Below are 19073 nucleotides of genomic sequence, written 5' to 3'. Positions count from 1 at the left end.
ATCATACGTAGCTCGCTTCACAGTTCACTTTATAAATGGTTCTTGCAAATCAATCTGCGCTTGCAGCGATACGATGTTCGGTGCTGGCTTCAGGAAATAATTAACCTAACAGTCCGTTGATATCGGCATCCACCGTAGAAAAGTATTCTCAAGTTTGCAAAAACACACATGAATGTGCTTCATATTTATTTCAGTTGGCCGTGTGAGTCAATGAAATAGATAAGGGAATACGAAAACCTAACGCTAGCAAAAAGACACACATCCAGCATATATCCGAGGATCTTTTACGAAGCTACCACACGCAATCCCGGGTGTTACTAAAGTACTAAAAACCGGCGTCTGAAAGACAACACCGAAACGGGTTGCGGTTGCTTTTTTGAGCGTGCAGTTCATTTTATCAGGCACGGCAGCAGCGTACCGCCTCAAATAAACTTTGTAACTTTGTAAACTTTGTATGTTTCAAATGCGGCATGCAGTATGGTTAAGCTTTTAGACATGTCTGTTTGGAAGCTTGAAAACTGAAAAACGCGAGTTCGATAATTTGGCAAAAAGTTATGCGTGAAGAACTGGCCTTTTTGTAGCTTTCGATACCTATAATATCGGATGAAAAGGTATCGATATCCGATAATATCGCATGGTAAAATATCGATGCCGAATACTCGATATATTGAATGAAAAAATCGATACCTCCGGTATCGATAAAATATCGCACATCCCTATAGAGTGCAATTGCTTAAGAAATTCGTAACAATCCATAGCATTTTAACAAGCCTAAGTTGTTATCCACATGCTGCCATGCTCATTGCAAGCGTTGCTAAGGCGGTAAACAACATTCCACATAACACATAACGGTTAAGCAACCGTAAAACGGTTTGATGTTTATAGCTGTTTAGAAGCAGATTGTTTAGCAGAAAAATCCGCTATTAAGCTTGTTTATCAGCTTTTGGGAGAGAACTGGTTTGAAAAACATGAAGTAGCTTAAACATCGCTTATGTAAACACCATTTGAGTGCTTACTTCATCCAGCTTTGATCACCTTAAACCAACCCGTAAACAGCCATTGCTCTTGTAATTCAGCTACCGTTGTTACTTGGGTAGCTTTTAACAAATATGTAACGGTAAACCGGCTATAATCATCAACAATGTGCATGACATACCGTTTACCACTTGGGGTCACATTTTTCATGGGGCCACAGAGATCTGTATGAACAATGTCTAGAATTTGGTTCGACTTTCTATCAAGAACAGGCTCGAAGGGGCTAATTTCCCCTCCATGCAACATTCGCAAACAATTTTCCTCCTTTGACAAACGCTCTGCAGCCGACCAATCGCGGTGGCCCAAGCGCCGATGTCACTGATGCTGGCAGTTTTCCAAATGCTGCTTGCTCATCCTCAAAAATTACTTTTAGGTTCTTCTGCGCTAAGCGCCCGACAGATATCAAGTTCGTAGCGAGGCCCGGCACAAATTTCACCTCATTCATTCCTATTTTAACGCTTTCTTCGTTTTCATTGACACCGTGCAAAACGCCGCATCCTTCCCCGAAAATCTGCGTTTTCTCGCCATTTACTAATGTTATCCATCCGCCAGGGAATTCATCCAGTTTACTAAAGAAGGATTTGTCGCCAGTCATGTGTACACTTGCACCGCTATCAATAACCCATACAGCTGCTACTTTTTCCCCGACTATAAAAGCTATCGCTTCGTCGTTGCTCCGAGCGGTCTTCGCTTTTGCATTTTCTTGTTTGAAACCATCCGCTTTCTGAGACGCTATAAACTTCCTGCAATTTCGTTTCAGGTGCCCTTGCATTTTACAAAAATGATAAACTCTGGTTTCTCTCATCGATTTACCATCGGAAACACGCATCGCTTCAACCTTCGCGGAAGATCCTTCTCTTTCCAAACGCCGATTATACTCTTCCATCAGCTTGGACTTAATCACGTCCAAAGAAATATCATCATCCGAACGATTATCTAACGCAAACACTACACCATCATATGACGGAGGCAAACTTCTGAGCACCATACAAATTTTCGTGTCCTTATCGAGTGCCATACCAGCCGCATCAAGGCGATCAAATAACTCGTCCACTACACTGAGGTGCTTTTCTAAATCACCACGCTCCGGGGAATTTTCAAAAGTGATACGCGAACGGAACGACTTGTTTTCTGATGGTAGGCCTTCAAGGCAGCGAACACATCACGGGCAAGAACACAGTTTTTTACCTGCGGGAACTGGCTATCTTCCAACAGCAAAATAATCGTTTCTTTGGCCTTACGATCGTCCTTTTTCCAGTTAGCGTCACGAGCATCTTCCTGTGGCAAGTCATCTGCAACGACATGCCGCAAATCTTCCCGGCAAAGCAGCATTTAAACACGCACTTTCCACGTTTGCCAATTCCGCCCGTTTAATTTCGGGATCGAAAACTTTGCATCGACCATTTTCGCGTTCTTTATTCACACATGTTTCGCGAGAGCAAACGAACGTAACTTCAACACACTTCACTGAACTAATCGCGTCAGCAAGCAGGTCGGAACACCTCCACCGATCACTGTACCGATTTAGCTGTGCCCAAAACCTGATGAGATAAGCAGCAGAGCATCCAACGCGAAGTGGACAAAACCAGCGCACACACGGTAGGGAAATCTTCGGTGGGAAAAACAATATGCACTATTAAGCACCATTAAGCATTAAAATAAGCAGTAAATCAGTCGTTTATTAGCATCCCTGGCGTTTTATACTGCAGGTTGTTGTTTATCAGCTTTTTGACTGCATAACTGTTGCAAATTGGCATCCAAAATTCTATTTAAATTCTTGTTGGTAACTAGCTGCAAATAAGCATTGTCAGCACTATAAGAGGGCTAGCAGTAAAGTAGCCGCATATTTTGCCAAAATAACATTTAAGTAGCATTTAAGGCAACTTAAATGCTTATTGGCTTGCTTTTAAATTGCATTGGAAATGTTTATTGGTTACCTAAGAGTTGAAGAAATCGTAAATTGAACAGTTTGTGTTTGACACTAAAGACGGTTTGATATCGAGGGGTCCGCTTATGGAAAAGCAGCAGAACATTGTAATAGGGCGTAACCGTTGTACTCCCACATCATTATCCAAACAAGCAATAACAAAGCAATAACGTTCGTATTCGAAAACAATTTGTTTAATGCGTTTGTATGATTAACACGAAGTCACGATCAAGGTTGCGACAGAAACGCAATGAGCCTGTGTTGCCAGTTATGGTGATAAAACATTACGAACTGTGTTGCCAATTTAGCCATTTTTTTACCTTTGGAACGTTTGAAACCAAGTAGCTGGCAGGCAGCCATGTTTTCGATGCCAACATAATAGCATTAGCGTAAACGAGAAATCATATTCGCCACTCTTCACACAAGTTAGCTCTTCAGCTGTCAGTGGGGCCCACGACTCCTGAGCCCGTTAGCTCTCGTCAACGCAAAGCAAATGAGATAAAGGTGCCAGTTAGCTGTTTGAAACAGTACCTGAACTCCCCTCGGAATTCATCGATCAAGTAAATGCACAATATATTGTCAATTGCAAGGAAAATTGTACCATCCAAAATGCGATATCGCTCATAAAAGTGCTATTTTAGCTTAAATCGTTTCGGATCTTCGGCGCACTTTTTCGTTATCTTCCAAGCAATAAGTGCGCCGAAGAGACCGAAACGATTTAAGCTAAAATAGCACTTTTATGAGCGATTGAGCACTTATTGATTGGACAATTTTCCTTGCAATTGACAATACTTTTGACAACTGATTCTGTTCGATTGGAATTTTCGGCACAGAGATGTTTTCGGTTTAAGACACCCCATCGGCAGGCAACCATGTTTTCGCCGCCAACATCTCGTGTGTGCGAAAATGAGATAGCATGTCAGCACTGTGTTTCACTCAACTGCCAGCAGTCTGATTTGGGCCCGCTGTCAAATTTTGAGCCCCGGACATGCTGTCGCTGACGTTTACTGCAGCTCGATAGAGATGTCAATGGGGTGGTTTAAGATGGCGACTCTCTAAGGCTCTCTAGCTACACCTTTCTATCAACCTCAAGGGGTTTCCAACAGCAGTGATTACTACGCACCTTCGAAAAAAGTTACTTTTGATTACTTTGCTGATTACCTCTGATTACCTGTAATCAATCTCTTATGATTACTAAAAATTAGTCATGATTACCAATGATTACTTAAGATTATCATTGATTACTATACTGATTACCTTTGATTACCTAATTAATTCATAAATGATTACAAAAGTAATCTCTGATTACTACGCACTGATACGCTTTGCTGGAAACCCCTTGATCAACCTCTTTGATGCTGGTCCAGCAAAAAATAACTCTCACGTGTTTTGTTTACATTTAAGACATTCGCCCTTTTGTTAATTCTATCTATAGAATTATTTTTAAATCTGTCAACGAAGAAAATATTGATTTTTGCTCTAAGATTCACTGAGCGCTGTGAAAATTGCAAACATAGTGAAAATGCTTTATGTGAATAATAACGAAAAAAGTTAAAAATCGATTTCAATATTTTAACAAAAAGGATTACCAGAAGTTGATTTAGCTTTTAAGTTGCAATATATTCTAGTTGACTTTTTCGTTATTCTTTTTCTCGGTATTTTGAAATAGGTATTGCAAAGATTTATTGTTTGTGGCAATCGATTTTACAATGGCCGAGATAGATGGTAATCCATGTGTAAAAAATGATCATGAAATAAACATACGCCGAGGCCTGGATGTCATACAAAGTATGATAGATATTTCTGCAGATCGCCTCGAAGGGCTAAGGACACAATGTGCTACAAGCGCCGAACTCACTCAACAAGAAATTCGTACTTTAGAAACAAAACTCGTAAAAATGTTTTCGGAGTTGCTTCTTACAAAAGCAAAGTTACCAGAAAGATTGCCTAGTCGTGGACTTCCTACTGCTGGAAACGAGCTAAGACAATGGCTACGAGTTGTAGGTAAGACATTTATTACATTTTCTTAACGTTCATTATAAACATAGAGCGAAACCAAACGTATGCAAGCTAAGAATTTGGGGTGTATACCATTCTTTTAGATTGTGTCAATACTCAAATCAGCAGATTAAATGTTTATTATGTTCAAGTAAAAAAAACGGTTTCAGTAGGTAAGTCGTCCAGTTCCGAAAACCTAAGTATTTTGACGTATAAAACCAATTCATTGACCAATTCAAGGTTTATATATTTGAAAAATACTTGTAAAATAGTTTAATTTCTATTGAAAATTAAAATTAAATTCTTGATGTTTTAAAAATTGCCTGGAATACAAATCAACAGTTTTTTATGCACTACATCGAACATCTCTCTTTTCTTCGAAGAGTTCTAGTTCCCTTGTTTTATCATATTTAACATAACCAGCTTGTTATGACTAATGTTTTATTTCTTCTCAATCGCCTATTTACAAAAAGAAAAGCCTGGGTGCTAATTCTGTTATCGAAATTTGACCTTCCGTTTTTATATGACAGACCTCGCAACCAGCTGTTAGAATACAGGACAGTGCGGAGTCAGTGCTACGATCCTATTGACTCTAACAGCCTCTCCCAGCCGAGATTCGAACATGCGACGACTGGCTTATTAGACCAGCGCCAGCGTCTTACTTACAAAACCTTGAACTCACCTGATTTCCTTCATTTAAGTGAACCAACCTGAAAAAATGTACATTACATTTTATAGTAAAACCCCGAATTAATCCACCTAGCGGTGTGACCTAGCCTTTCTATAGCAACAATAGTTATTTTTTAATTTCTCAGGAACACCTATAATATGTTTTCAAATATCAGTTCCTTATTCTTCAAAATCCTTATTTAACTGTAAAATTCACAAGTTCGTACCGCGTGCAATAATTTTATTTTCTTTCTAAGGGTACGTAAATATTTGTAAGCGTCATTTGATGTCCTTTATCAACACCTTATTTAGTTTTATAATATTTACGTAATTTATAGAACCATAAATGTAAACCCAAAAGATAATTTTTGCTTGACCTGAATGAATATACATAGAAAATTAGAAATTAACCCTCTAACGAGCCTACTGACGGTCTTAACCTTTCATTACTTGCGCCAACTTCGATTTATAGGCATGCTAACAGCTAACAGAATGCGCTCGAATATTAATGCCACTTGGCGAAAAACTTATGAAACTTTTTCCACAGTTTGAAAGATCTTGGGCTGCGTTGGTTTCTTTATTGCTGGAATCTCGAGATGTACCGAGATAAAGTTAACGGTTCACAGGAGTTGTACAAAATACAACAGTGCGAGTAACGGAGGGTTAACTTTTGAGCTTCAGAGCTACATAAGAAGCCAGTTTTGAATTGACAACATGAAAAATATGTTCATCGCAGATTTCTAGATATTTTTGATATTAATATCACAGCTTTCTAACCATGCGTTCAAGACTTATCATCTTTCAAAAACAAATATTCAGAAAAATTACGAAAAAAAATTTGTGCAAATATTTTCTTTTTTACTTTTGAAGATAAAGGATATCTAGAAGAAAATGATTGACCTCAAAATTTTACTGAGTTAAATAAGACACTACCAATATTTTACAAAATTAAGCGTTCTATGCAATTTTTACTTAAAGTTTAATCGTGAAAACCAAATCTATTCCTACTTTTCAAATAAACGTTATTATTTTCCATGCGAAAATCTGCCAAATAAGAAAAAATAATTAGAGAAATTTTTTCGCCGATTTTCGGAAATTACATTTTCAGAACTTCCAATTCTGTTTCGTAGTACCAGCGTAAACATTCCGTACATTTTCGAGTTCTTTAAGTTGTAAAGCACACAGACAATTAATTTTTAACAAAAACTTTTTACTCAAGTGCAAAAATTTTTTTGCCCCCAGATTTTTAGAGCCAATTTTGTAGGAGGGGGCTGACAAAAACGTTACAAATAGTTTGCAATAAATAAGACTTTTTCTTAGTTGGCGCTCCTTCAGATAATTATTTTTTCATAAAAATCAAAACTTGAGTTTCCTTTGAGTATACTTTCATGAAAAAATTGTCATTAGCTTGATCTTATTGTTTTTACGATGTTGCTCTTAGCGGGTTAAAGATACAAGATGAGATCAAAGAAAAAGTGCAAAAGCAGTGCTATAGATATGCATGAGAATGTGAAAGGATGAGGATTACTTTACCAGCAAACTTGTCTCTGAATTTTAACTACGAACCGAAAACTTTTCGTTCAATTTACCTATTGAACCAAATTCAAGAATAACCACCTTACTGCTATGCACGCATCACACGTACCACAAGCAATATGCGTAAGTTGTTCAATGCTAAAGATGAACGAGTTAATGAGAAAATTTTGCGAATAACGCATGCCAAATTGCCAACCGCGCTCTATTTTCAAATCCCCTTCGTACCAACACATTGTTCCTGGTGTTAATCTCTAAAGCAACGTTCAAACGTCGGGTTGAACGTTTTGCTCATTAGCTTCGCAACTAAATAAAATGGAATCAAAGCGCAGGCCATAGGGATATGTGGTAGTAAGTTGTTCAATGCTGAAGATGAACGAGTTAATGAGACAATAATGCGCCCGCGCTTTCGAGTAAAAGCTGTTTTACCTTCTCTTTCTATCTCCTTCGTACCAACACATTGTTCCTGGTGCTAATTCAGTATCCAGAATCAACACCAGGAATAATGCATTGGTATACTTGTGCATTGAGATCTCTAAAGTCTAAAGCAACGTTCAAACGTCGTGTTGAACGGTTTGCTCATCAGCTTCGTAAACTAAACTAATAATTTACCGAATTATTCGTATTGCATATGCGTCGGTGCAAACGAAATCATAAACTAGTGATGAAAACAATTTTTGTCAGGCTGAATTTTGTTACCTGTCCTATGAACAGGTTGAACATGCGGACGAGTCGCCACTGAGTTCACAATCGTGGGTCACACACAATTGTGGATCATTTTAGCTCCGATTAAATATCACCTAATGATTGATCAAATTATTTATACTACTTTATGAGTAACAATTTTATCAATTAATTACCGTGGAAGCACCAAATTTGACGCGGTTAAGAAATTTTCAATTTTAAACATTAATTACAAAATGACGGTTTGGTCAATAAAGTCAAGGTTTTGCACAGTAATAGTTAGACTAGCAAAGAATATGTAAAAAATAAACAAACAGTAAATATGCATTGAATTCTTTATATTTTGTCAAGTTTTTGTGAGACGCTCGGGGTTCCTAAATTGACGCATGAATTTTGCAACGTGCCTTATTTGACGCGAAATGTTCCTTATTTGACGCACTTGAAAAATTAGTATAATTTAACAAAAACGACGATGTATTTTGTATTTTAGATAACTGCGCATTATTTTAAATAGTTACACAAAGTTTTCGTTATTTGTGTGGATATATTTCACCCCAGTTTTTGCGAAAACGTTGGGAGAATTGGGACAGCCCACAGCCGATATGTTTATATTGCAAACACAACCAGGCTATTCAAAAATCTGGCATAATTTGTGTTTAACAATGAAAATTCTGGAAATGACTTTCCTAAAACAGTTGTACATTGTTTTGAATGACAGCTAGGAAAGTATCAAAATTCAGGGTGTCGCAGGAAAAACTAAATTAGCCACTCACCGGAAACTGCAGTAACTGCGGGGTTGGATCGGTCAGACAAACGAAAAAAGTGTCCTAATTTAACCTAAACCAATATTTTTGATTGCCCTACCCGTTTGGGGAGCTTGATTTTACTCATAAGCAAAACAAGTCATTTACAGTTTACAGGACCTCCTCTCCAACGCTAAAACCATATGTTTGCCCTGGGAAAGTGTTTTCTGCAGCTTTTTCCGACGAACTGTGGCCTCTGAAACACCTAATGAGACGGTAAACTGTTGAACCAATATCTTTCTTGGTGACTTACGAGATATTTAGTGCCGGAATAGATGACATACTTTTTATATCTTACTCTGTAAATAATAAGGAACACTAAGAGCCTAATTTGACGCAAAACATTTTTGTCCAGAAATAAGCTAAAAAGCTTTTACAGTTCGAATAACGTGTACAATATATTAATAATACTTAAGTTTTAACAGTTTCCGAAGATATTAGAACAAAAAAGCACTTTTACGCGTTAAAAAATATAAAACATAGTTGAGTGTTTCTTTAGCGTTTGTGCTAAGGTAGGAAAAAAATGGCGCATTTGACAAACACCCTTTCTGTTTATTTTTTATTTACAATTATAAATGACCAATCAAAAGCTTTTTATGGCATGAATGCGTTTCATAAGTGTAAACAAAGTGTCAAAGGTACACTTTTGCGAAATATTAATAGTCAAGATAAGTTATTATAGAAAATTTCTGAAAAGTGCGTCAACTTTGGACCCGCGTCAAGTATGGTGCGTCCACGGTAGTATAATATTCACCCATTAATCGACCGATAATGGTAAAATGATCCACAATTGTGTATGACCCATGATTGTGGACTGACTGTACTAGCAATAACCTTTTCTTCCTACTTTTCATATAAATTTTCTAAGCTCTAGCATATATTAATTGGAAAAAGCAGCTACAAGACACAACACGTATCACTCTTACAAAATTTACGTTGGCACAGAAACAAGAAAAAAGTTATATCAATTTAGGCTTATACATATTTGGAAAAAAAGTTTATGTCGACCTTCAAAAATTTTCAAAATGTGATGTGATTTTTACAGTTCACGAGTTAACATCTCTAAATACTTGATAAGTGCAAAGTTAAAATAATTATCCCGTTAGGCTCGATCAACTTTCTTCCACCAACTGAGCTTTCTGATTCCTGCTGTAGGCGGTTGACATAGGCGACTATTTTACTTAACCTTTAAGTTCTGGACGTCGAAAATTGGGGTGTTGTAATCAGACTTTGGAATCCATTTGCTTTAAATTTTGTTTTAATTGAACTTGTTTTAAAAGAACCGAATTTGAACCGAAGAAACACGCCAAATTAGACATTCCGGAATATCAGCTATCGGTACATCGCCAATAGCCTCTAGACCTGCCTATTCTGTGTTGTCCCTGCGGGTTCCAGTCAGGGTGTCGACTCAAATCCAAAAATAAAATTCCCTGACTTTCCCTGATTTTCCCTGATGCTTCAAATATTTTTCCCTGACCCTCAAAACTCGAATATCAAGCTTATTTGGGTGATTTCTGGCTTAAGTTTTTAATCCTTTAGCATGGCTTATGCGAGCTGCTGAACACACTTAGATTTTTTCACCGAGCACGGTAAAATAAATTGCCGAGATCCCAACAGCTGAGATCTCGGTGAAAATCTCGGTAAAACATTGAAACACCGAGATCTTGGAAATCCAAAACATCAAACAACTGTCAAACTTTACCGACAATCTTGGTATTATTTTTCCAAGATATCCGGTAATCAATACTGAAACTCGGCTAAAATTGCCGAATATTCGTAAAGCGTAAGCGACCCAAACTGTCAAATTTTAACGAGATTTTTTGTAAAACACTAGCTGAAAATGCCGAACTACGGTATTAATATGCTGAAAACTCGGTATTTTTAATAAGTTTATGAAAATCAAAATTTTGAATAAAACCATAAAACTATCATAATTAACCAATATGCGCATTTTTTTATTTTAAAGAATTATTGTTTAACAGTTTAACAGTGTAATAGTATAGTAGTGGTTGATTTACCTACTGAAAAAATTGTTGCTCTGATAAACACAAAGAATTGCTTGTCGTTGGGCATGCAGTTGGTGGCAAATACATCGTAGCATTCGCATAGTCTAAGAAAGCCTACTACTGCATGGCAGCCAACGGGGATGTTGTATTCTTTCCATGAGATGACGTATTGGCCTCCACACTGCAACATCTCACCTCGAATTATGAGCACTGGATTCACGTTATGGGTTGGGAGGGAATCGGCAACCTAGTGAAATGTTTTTCATATTTTATCTTCCAAAATTCAGTACAGTAATTAAAAAAGCTTACTCCAATCCATTGCACCAACCTGTTCAAAGGATTTTCCTGTATTGCGGCTGCACCACGCGTGCGCTTACTTAAACCGAACTTGCCAGGGATCGAAAAAAATCAGCAAGAATTTATGCGTTAAGTTAAAACATTCACACATTTATAAACATTCCATTTACCATCCGAAATTTCTTTGAAGAGATTCAGATTTTCACAATTTCAACTTCACCGGTAACGAAACTGCTATCGATCGCGCACAGTTAATTTTTGACATTGCTTTCTGAAATCGCGGTAAAACAGTTTGTGGCTTTTTTTCAGTAGCATTTAACGAAATTTCGTTAAAACGATATTGAAGTACCTAGATTCGGCACTTTATTTTACTGAGCTCAGGGATTTGCTGTTTTACTGATCTTCTCGGCAAAGAAGATTGCAATATCTCGGTAAATAAGCTTCATTTCCGATATCTCAGTAAAATAATATTCCAAGTTACGGTAAAACGAGAAATGTTTACCGATATCACGGGAAAACAGACCTATTTTTGTGTAGTTCGGCATTTTACTTTACCGAGACTTTATTTTGGAATTAAGTGTGAAAACTAAAGCTAGATTTCTTCATGCTTTACGAACACATATCAAAGATTCTTAACCTATTTCTTACCAACGTTTCGAAAACGCCCTCTTCTATCGAGTATCGAGGGACAGTTATGTTTGAGGTATCAACTTGAATCCAAAGAAACAAAGATTGAGAAATAATCTAATCGACCTGTTTTTGCACAAAGCTTAGATGTTACATACAAAAAAATTACAGCCGTGTAAATATAACAAATCTTGCTAATTTTCAGTCAGCTCAAACTAGTAACTTTACCGCTGGAAGGTGGACACATGTCTGCGAGTTTTCAGTTAAACTAAAACAAAACTTTCCTGGAAGTTCCAGCTTGTTATCTTTGCTGCAAAAACCATGGGGTTAAGGAGATGATTCCCCAAAGATTTTTGGTACAAAAATGTGCGTTTTGCTGGCTTCGAGATACGGTAAAACTTTAGCTAGATATATTATTGGAAAATGTCCAAATGGCAAATATTTTAACCCTCAATGGTGGACAGTTAAGACTAAAGCTGTGTGTCATGATTTCGGATTGCAACTATCGAGGCTTGAAAGCAACATTGACTCGAAGGTAGTTCGGTGGCCGGCCGTTCGGTTCGATGACCGTATATGGGTGTTGAGTATTAAGGCAAATTCTTCAACTACAGCTTAATCAACGTATAGTCACCAACAAATCATAAATTCGATGGTACTGGGGATGAATTGAACCGCCCAGTTAGCTTCGAGGTACGATGCTGTTCTAACAAGCCAGTTGTGTTCGAATCTCGGCTAGCTGGTTTTTGTTAGACGGAATCAGTAGGATCGTTGCACTGACCCCGTAATTTTCCTGTACTCTAACAGTAGGCTGCGAAGTCTGTCGATAAAGAAGGATAATGTCTAGTAACGGTCAATGCTCAAGACTTTGCTTTGCTTTGCTAGGGACGAATTCTATGACAGGTTCGAAATGATTTATGGGGTGCGCAAGACTTGAAAATTCAAGACTCTAGCTCCCAGATCGATCGTGTTTAACGGTCAAAACTTTTTGGAAGTCACAATATACAGTCTTTTCTTAGTGACTTTGACCACTATCTCGACGTAAGATCCATGCAAGGTTATCGAAATCGGCGAAGGCTCGCACTGAGAGGATGTTGCATTTCAACATCTAGCGGTTTACGGCATATGACGTTGCAGTGGAGTACACCAGAAAGCTTGATCAACGAATCGCAGAACAGCAGGACGAAAGGGAATAAGACGTAAGTAGGCTGTGGAGGATCCGCCATAGCGCCAACAACTACGAGGAAAGTGATAGGCACGACGTGGGGAAGACAATCACCCTTATTCCGCGAGTCACGTGACTCAATACGACAATTGTCACTCGCCGTGACTCGCCCCGGCGAGTCGAATTGAGTGCTGTCACCTAGGTGACAACCGTGTCACCTAGGTAACAACCCCGTGTCACCTAAGTGACAAACCGTGTCACCTAGGCGACAATTGTCACCTCATTCGCGATGACTCCAAATTAGTTACGTCACTCGCCTCGCAGAATAAGGGTGAGTGTAACAGCTTGTTTGATGTCGAATGCCAGAAAATGACAAATGAGAAGAACTAGGCCAAGAGTCGCATGCTCACTGCGGATCACGTCAGAACAGAGAAACATGTAAGCTTTCTGCGTATTACGTAACCAGCTGAACCAGTCCCGAAGGTTGCCAACTCGCATAAACGCAAATTTTACAGAACGTTAATGCTCCCGGTAACCGTTAACGGACATGAATCATGGACACTGAAGGAAGATGATCAATGCTTGTGACTTCTGAGTGTAAAATTCTGCAATTGGTGAAAACGCTGTAGATCGCGTGTAAATAACAGTATGTATCCCGCTTTGTGCTCTTGATGTCTGCACCGTGAAGTGCGTGAGACCTGCCATTGCCGATTTCGAGCACTACAGCGAGTGAAGTCTGACAATTGTACGGCGCAAAACAAATAAAAAATTTACGGCAAACTGAAAGATAATCGAATCGCCACTAGACATGTAACAAGTTTTAATTCAACCGATCAATCTGCGTATATTTTACACGAAAATTGATTTGATTCGAAAGTTGGCCGGGTAAACAAAATTTCCCTGATTGAATTTCGAAATTCCCTGATATTCCCTGATTTCCCTGATCCAAAAATGAATTCCCTGATATTTCCTGATTTTCCAGGTTTTTCCAGGAAATCGACACCCTGCCAGTTGACTGCCTTTCTGTAGATTTCGTTCTCTACTCTCCTCAAAACATGTCAGATCCAGGCAACGATTGACGAAGACCTGCGGTTGTGTTCGCTGAAATACATCACATTTCGCAGGCAATAGAACGGATTTGACGTTTGAATTGAAAATTCGTGTTAGGGTCGGTAAAATGGTCTGATTTGAGCGTCAAACATTTATAAGATCCAAAAATCACCGCTGGCCTGGTTCATGTTTCTATATCAGTCTTGGTACCACCGCCTAGCGTTATTTGTTACCAGGATATAAAAAATTTGCCACCTCAACCTTTACTGTGAAATTGGAGGGATTGTTGATGTTCACTCCCACTGAGTTAATGTTTGCGACATTGATTATGAGACCAGTCTTAGAGTTGTCGCAGAAACCATCAAGTTTTCCCTGCAGATCATATTGCAGAGCAAGATAATGTTGTCGGCCAAATCGGGGTCAATTAATTGCTCATTTGTCAAAGGGTTCCAGGGCAATCCTCGGTTAAGTTTACTGTCAATGGCTCCAATTAAAATTTCGTCAATAATGACGAGTATCAGTTGCGGTGAAAGTATGTAACCCTGTCTCACTCCTGCAGCAACCTGGCAGGAGGCCTCATAATGAGCGACGATAAGATAGACTAGCTTACCAGAAACTCCTCTACGCCTTAGTGCGCCCCAGATATTTTCGTGATTTAGTCAGTCGAATGCTTTTTTTGAAATCAATAAGCACTAGAAGAAGACAGCCTTGGATTTCGATGATTTACTCGGAAATTATATTGATCGTCGTGATCCGATCCACACATGATCGACCGGTACAGAATCCGACTTGCTTAAATGAGTTTTCCCGTAAATGGGTTAGTAGCTAAAACTTGGTTAAAACTACTTAAAATGTCCTTAAAGTGTACAAACTCAGATTTTGAGTAGTTCTTCAACCAGAAAATTGATAGTAGGAACTTAAAAGTGCGTTATTTATCACAGAAAATAATTCAATTATTGGTAGCAAGCAGCCAAAATTGGTTAAATTTTAACCCAAAATTTGAGTTTGTCACTTTTGAGTAGTTTCAACTAAGTTTTAGCTAAATCCGACGTATTTACAGGTAGTATCATTTTAGAGTGCACTATCGAAGAGTAGTATCGTTTTTTTCTAGATTCGATTGAGGATCACCTTTCAGAGTACTTTATGAGTGATACAGAGCACCATGATACCGCCCTAGTTTCCTCATTCAGATAGGTTCCATCAGAGCCGGCGTTTAGACCGGCAAACCCTTGCGGTCATGCGCTGCTGATTTTATTAACCTGCGATATTTGAGACTCCGAATAGTTATTTAAATGTACAGTTCAACGGTTAAGCTTGCCTGTACGGTCGATTAGTTATGGCCAGCTCTTCCCGTGAGCGATATTGTCGTATTGGTGCACACCACTAAGGCCGGGAAACTTTTTACATGTCCACTTTTATTAAGTGAATATGTCTATTGGCGGTGGCCCTTTCTTCCTCCTTAACTAGATTGTCGACCCTGACTGTTTTGTCCCGTTAACAAGACTTCTTAACAGCCCTCTCCAGCATAGCATATCGTTGATAGGTTGCTGACTTAGTCGCCTTGGTTCATGCACGGTCAATCCTGGATTTCGCCGTGTTTGGAATCAGGCAACGGTTGTTTTCATTGTGTATCCGCTCTCATCTCATCAAGGCCGGGTGAGCTTCTTGGACCTCGAATAGTTACAGTATTTGGAGCTACAGGTGGCTATGCTAATTGAGTCAAGTGGCCAAAAGAGGCAACTTACTTCGTTAGGCAAGGCTATGTAAAATAATCTGTGGCCACATTCCACAATTTTGAATTTTACCAAATTGAATAGAAAGCTTTCAGTTCGAGCTACAGAACGATCTGAGTAGTTTTAAATCGAAGTGCGAAATTTCTTTTTAAATGAGTTAATCGTACTAGATTAAGGTAACTTATAAATGAAACGGATGATTCCAAGCCTTTTCAGTGTATTAAATATAAATTTCTATTTTTACTCTTTCGTATTTAGTGAAAAGGGAACAGCTAAATCGGTAAACTTTCCAGCATAATATTCCAAAAGCTTGTAGGGCGCTATATCTCTGCATATTAGCATCTGCATATTATTTATATTTTTCGATATAAATTAACAAATTATGGTTGTTTATGAGTACCATTACCATTATATTATACTAGCTGACCCGACAAACTTCGTATTGCCACAAATTAAACTGTGTTGTACATAAATCGTGAATCTCGGATGACCTTTGCCACAATCTTGAGTTTTGCAAGTGTCTGGGGAATTCACGGGTGTTTTAATATACAAATTTTCCTCTCAGCAAAGTAGAAAACAACTCCCCCCATTGCTTAGCCTGATAAAATAAAGCGGATAGCATTTAAATATCACCTGACCAACGTACAATGAACCAAATTGACCACGTTCTCATAGAGGGCCGGTTCTTCTCTAACATCACGAACGTACGCTCCCGTCGGGGTGCGGATATTGATTCTGACCATTACCTAGTAGCAGTACATGTGCGCTCAAAGCTGTCCACCGTATACCGGACACGTCAAAGCCGCCCTCCTCGGCTGAACATCAGGCAGCTAGATAACCCACAAGCTGCCGAGAACTACGCGCGAGTATTGAATGAGGCACTGCCTTCTTCCGAGGAGTTAGGTGCTTCAAACCTCGAAGACGGTTGGGGCAGAATACGCTCGGCCATCGGAGAGGCCGCTACCGCGGCATTAGGTATTGAGCCTCGGAGTACACAAAATGATTGGTTTGATGGGGAATGCCAACAAGCGGTGGAGGAGAAAAAAAACGCTTGGAAAAATTATCTAAGTATTGCCACTAGAGAGAACCTGGCCAAGTACCGACGAGCTAGGAACCAGTTGACCACGATCCTGAGGAGAAAAAAGCGCCAAAAGGAGGACAGAGATCGTGAAGAATTAGAACAACTATTCCGAGCTAATGACACGCGCAAGTTTTATGAGAAGGTGAACCAAACTCGGAAGGGCTACACACCGAAACCTGACATGTGTAGGGACGAGGGAGGGAATCTAATTACAAACGAGCGCGAGGTGGTCGACAGGTGGAAGCAGTTCTTCGATGAACACCTCAATGGCGAAGTCGCAGAAGGAGGCGGAACGGAAATTAACCTAGGAGCGCCTATGGAAGATAGTGATGTCCTAGCACCTGATCTCCAAGAAGTCAAACGAGAAATCAGGTTGCTGAAGACCAATAAAGCCGCTGGGAAGGACCGCCTACCGGCAGAGCTTTATAAACATGGCGGGGAAACGCTAGCAAAGGCTCTACACTGGGTTATTTCGAGGATTTGGGAGGAGGAAAAGCTACCGGAGGAATGGATGGAAGGAGTGGTTTGTCCCATCTACAAAAAGGGTGATCGGCTAGACTGCTGCAACTATCGTGGTATTACGTTGGTAAACGCCGCCTACAAGGTACTCTCCCAGATCCTGTTACGCCGGCTGTCACCGATAGCACAAGGTTTCGTAGGGAATTATCAGGCGGGTTTCATGGGGGCTCGCGCAACTACGGACCAAATGTTTACTATCCGACAGATCTTGCAGAAATGTCGGGAGTACAACGTGCCCACGCATCACATCTTTATCGATTTCAAAGCAGCATACGATACAGTCGATCGAGACAAGCTATGGCAGATAATGCACGAATACGGTTTTCCGGACAAACTGACGCGACTGATCAGAGCTACATTGGATCGAGTGATGTGTTTCGTACGCATCTCTGGGACACTCTCGAGTCCCTTCGAGACGCGACGAGGGTTGAGACAAGGTGACGGTCTATCCTGCATGCTGTTCAACATCGCTCTTGAGGGGGTGATCCGACGAGCGGGCATTGAAACGAGAGGCACGATTTTTACCAAGAGTAGCCAACTTCTAGGCTTTGCAGATGACTTCGATATCATAGCCAGGAACTTTGCGACGGCGGAGGCAATCTACGCCAGACTAAAAGCGGAGTCTAGGAGAATTGGGCTAAAAATAAATGCGTCGAAGACCAAATACATGAAAGGAAGAGGCTCAAAGGAAACAAATGCGCGCCTCCCACGGACGGTAACCGTTGACGGCGACGAACTAGAAGTGGTAGAAGAGTTCGTGTATTTGGGATCGCTGGTGACCGCGGACAACAACACTAGTAAGGAGATCCAGCGGCGCATCCAAGCGGGAAATCGGGCCTACTTTGCCCTTCGTAAAACGCTACGATCAGGAAGCATACGCCGCCGCACGAAGCTAACAATGTACAAAACCATTATTAGACCGGTAGTTCTTTATGGACTTGAAGCCGTGACGCTGCTTACGGAGGACATACGCGCCCTTGCCGTGTTTGAGCGGAAAGTGCTGCGGACGATATTTGGCGGAGTACAAACTGAAAGCGGAGAGTGGCGGAGGCGTATGAATCACGAGCTACAGGCACTGCTTGGGGAGATTCCCATCGTACATCTAGCGAAAGTTAGCAGGCTACGGTGGGCCGGACACGTCGTAAGGATGCCGGACGACAGTGCGACGAAAACGGTCCTCTTCAACAACCCCACCGGCACCAGGAACAGGGGGGCCCAACGTGCACGATGGCTCGACCAGGTCGAAAGCGATTTGCGACTTCTGAGACGACTAGGAAATTGGCGACGAGTGGCCCAAGACCGAGTTGAATGGAGACGAGTGCTTGAAACAGCACGAGCCACCCCGGCTCTATGCTGCTGAAGAAGAAGAAGCATTTAAATATTCGCCATCATTACAAACCATTTCGCCGAATACCATTTTGCGGAACACCAATTCTCGGTTGACCATAACGCGGAATATAGAATTTCGCAGAATACCATTTCGCGAAAAACCTTACGCGGGATGTACCATTTCTCGGAAAATCTTTTCGTAGAAAGTATCTTTTCGCAGAGGTGACCCAACTGAAGGAAAGTAATAGAGGTCAGTAGATCTAGGAAAATAAATAAACCTAGATAGAGGTGATCTCTACGGGGGGCTGCCCCCCGCAGTGGCCGGCGCTTCCGACGGCAGGTCGCCGGCAACACTCGCGGCCTGTGGCCGTCTCGCGCTGAATTATCTAATGTTACTATTGGTAGTTTTTGGTGGTCTTGTTATTGATTAATGTTTTATGAAAGAGTCTAAAATTTCTCGAGTTCGATTAGTTTTTGAGTTACGCAAAAATGTCTGTTTTATTGGTATGATAGTCCTTATCCCCCTACCACAGGGGTGAGGGGTCTCAAACTATTATTAAAAAAATTCCTGCCTCCAAAATCCCCCACATGCCAAATTTGGTTCCATTTGCTTGATTACT

The 19073-nt window shown here is 40.1% G+C and overlaps 2 protein-coding genes across 2 annotated transcripts in view; one reads left to right on the top strand and one right to left on the bottom strand.

The window, feature by feature from the left end:
• Positions 1-1258: 1258 nt before the first annotated feature.
• On the bottom strand, positions 1259-2367 carry LOC128739988 (uncharacterized). Its single transcript, XM_053835497.1, has 2 exons — positions 2224-2367; positions 1259-2119 (listed from the first exon to the last, which is right to left on the bottom strand). Exons 1-2 carry the CDS (start codon positions 2365-2367, stop codon positions 1259-1261), a joined length of 1005 nt encoding a protein of 334 aa, XP_053691472.1.
• A 2254-nt stretch (positions 2368-4621) lies between these two features.
• Positions 4622-19073, top strand: part of LOC128742389 (kinase suppressor of Ras 2) — a 55805-nt gene continuing 41353 nt past the window's right edge. Inside the window, exon 1 of the mRNA XM_053838735.1 lies at positions 4622-4966. Within this exon, the coding sequence (XP_053694710.1) occupies positions 4672-4966 (295 nt within the window). The 5' untranslated portion in view covers positions 4622-4671. The remainder of the gene's footprint in view (positions 4967-19073) is intronic.

The sequence above is a fragment of the Sabethes cyaneus genome, chromosome 3, assembly GCF_943734655.1.
Source record: "Sabethes cyaneus chromosome 3, idSabCyanKW18_F2, whole genome shotgun sequence".
Taxonomy (NCBI): Eukaryota; Metazoa; Arthropoda; class Insecta; order Diptera; family Culicidae; genus Sabethes; species Sabethes cyaneus.
This window is presented reverse-complemented; position numbering and strand designations above follow the sequence as displayed.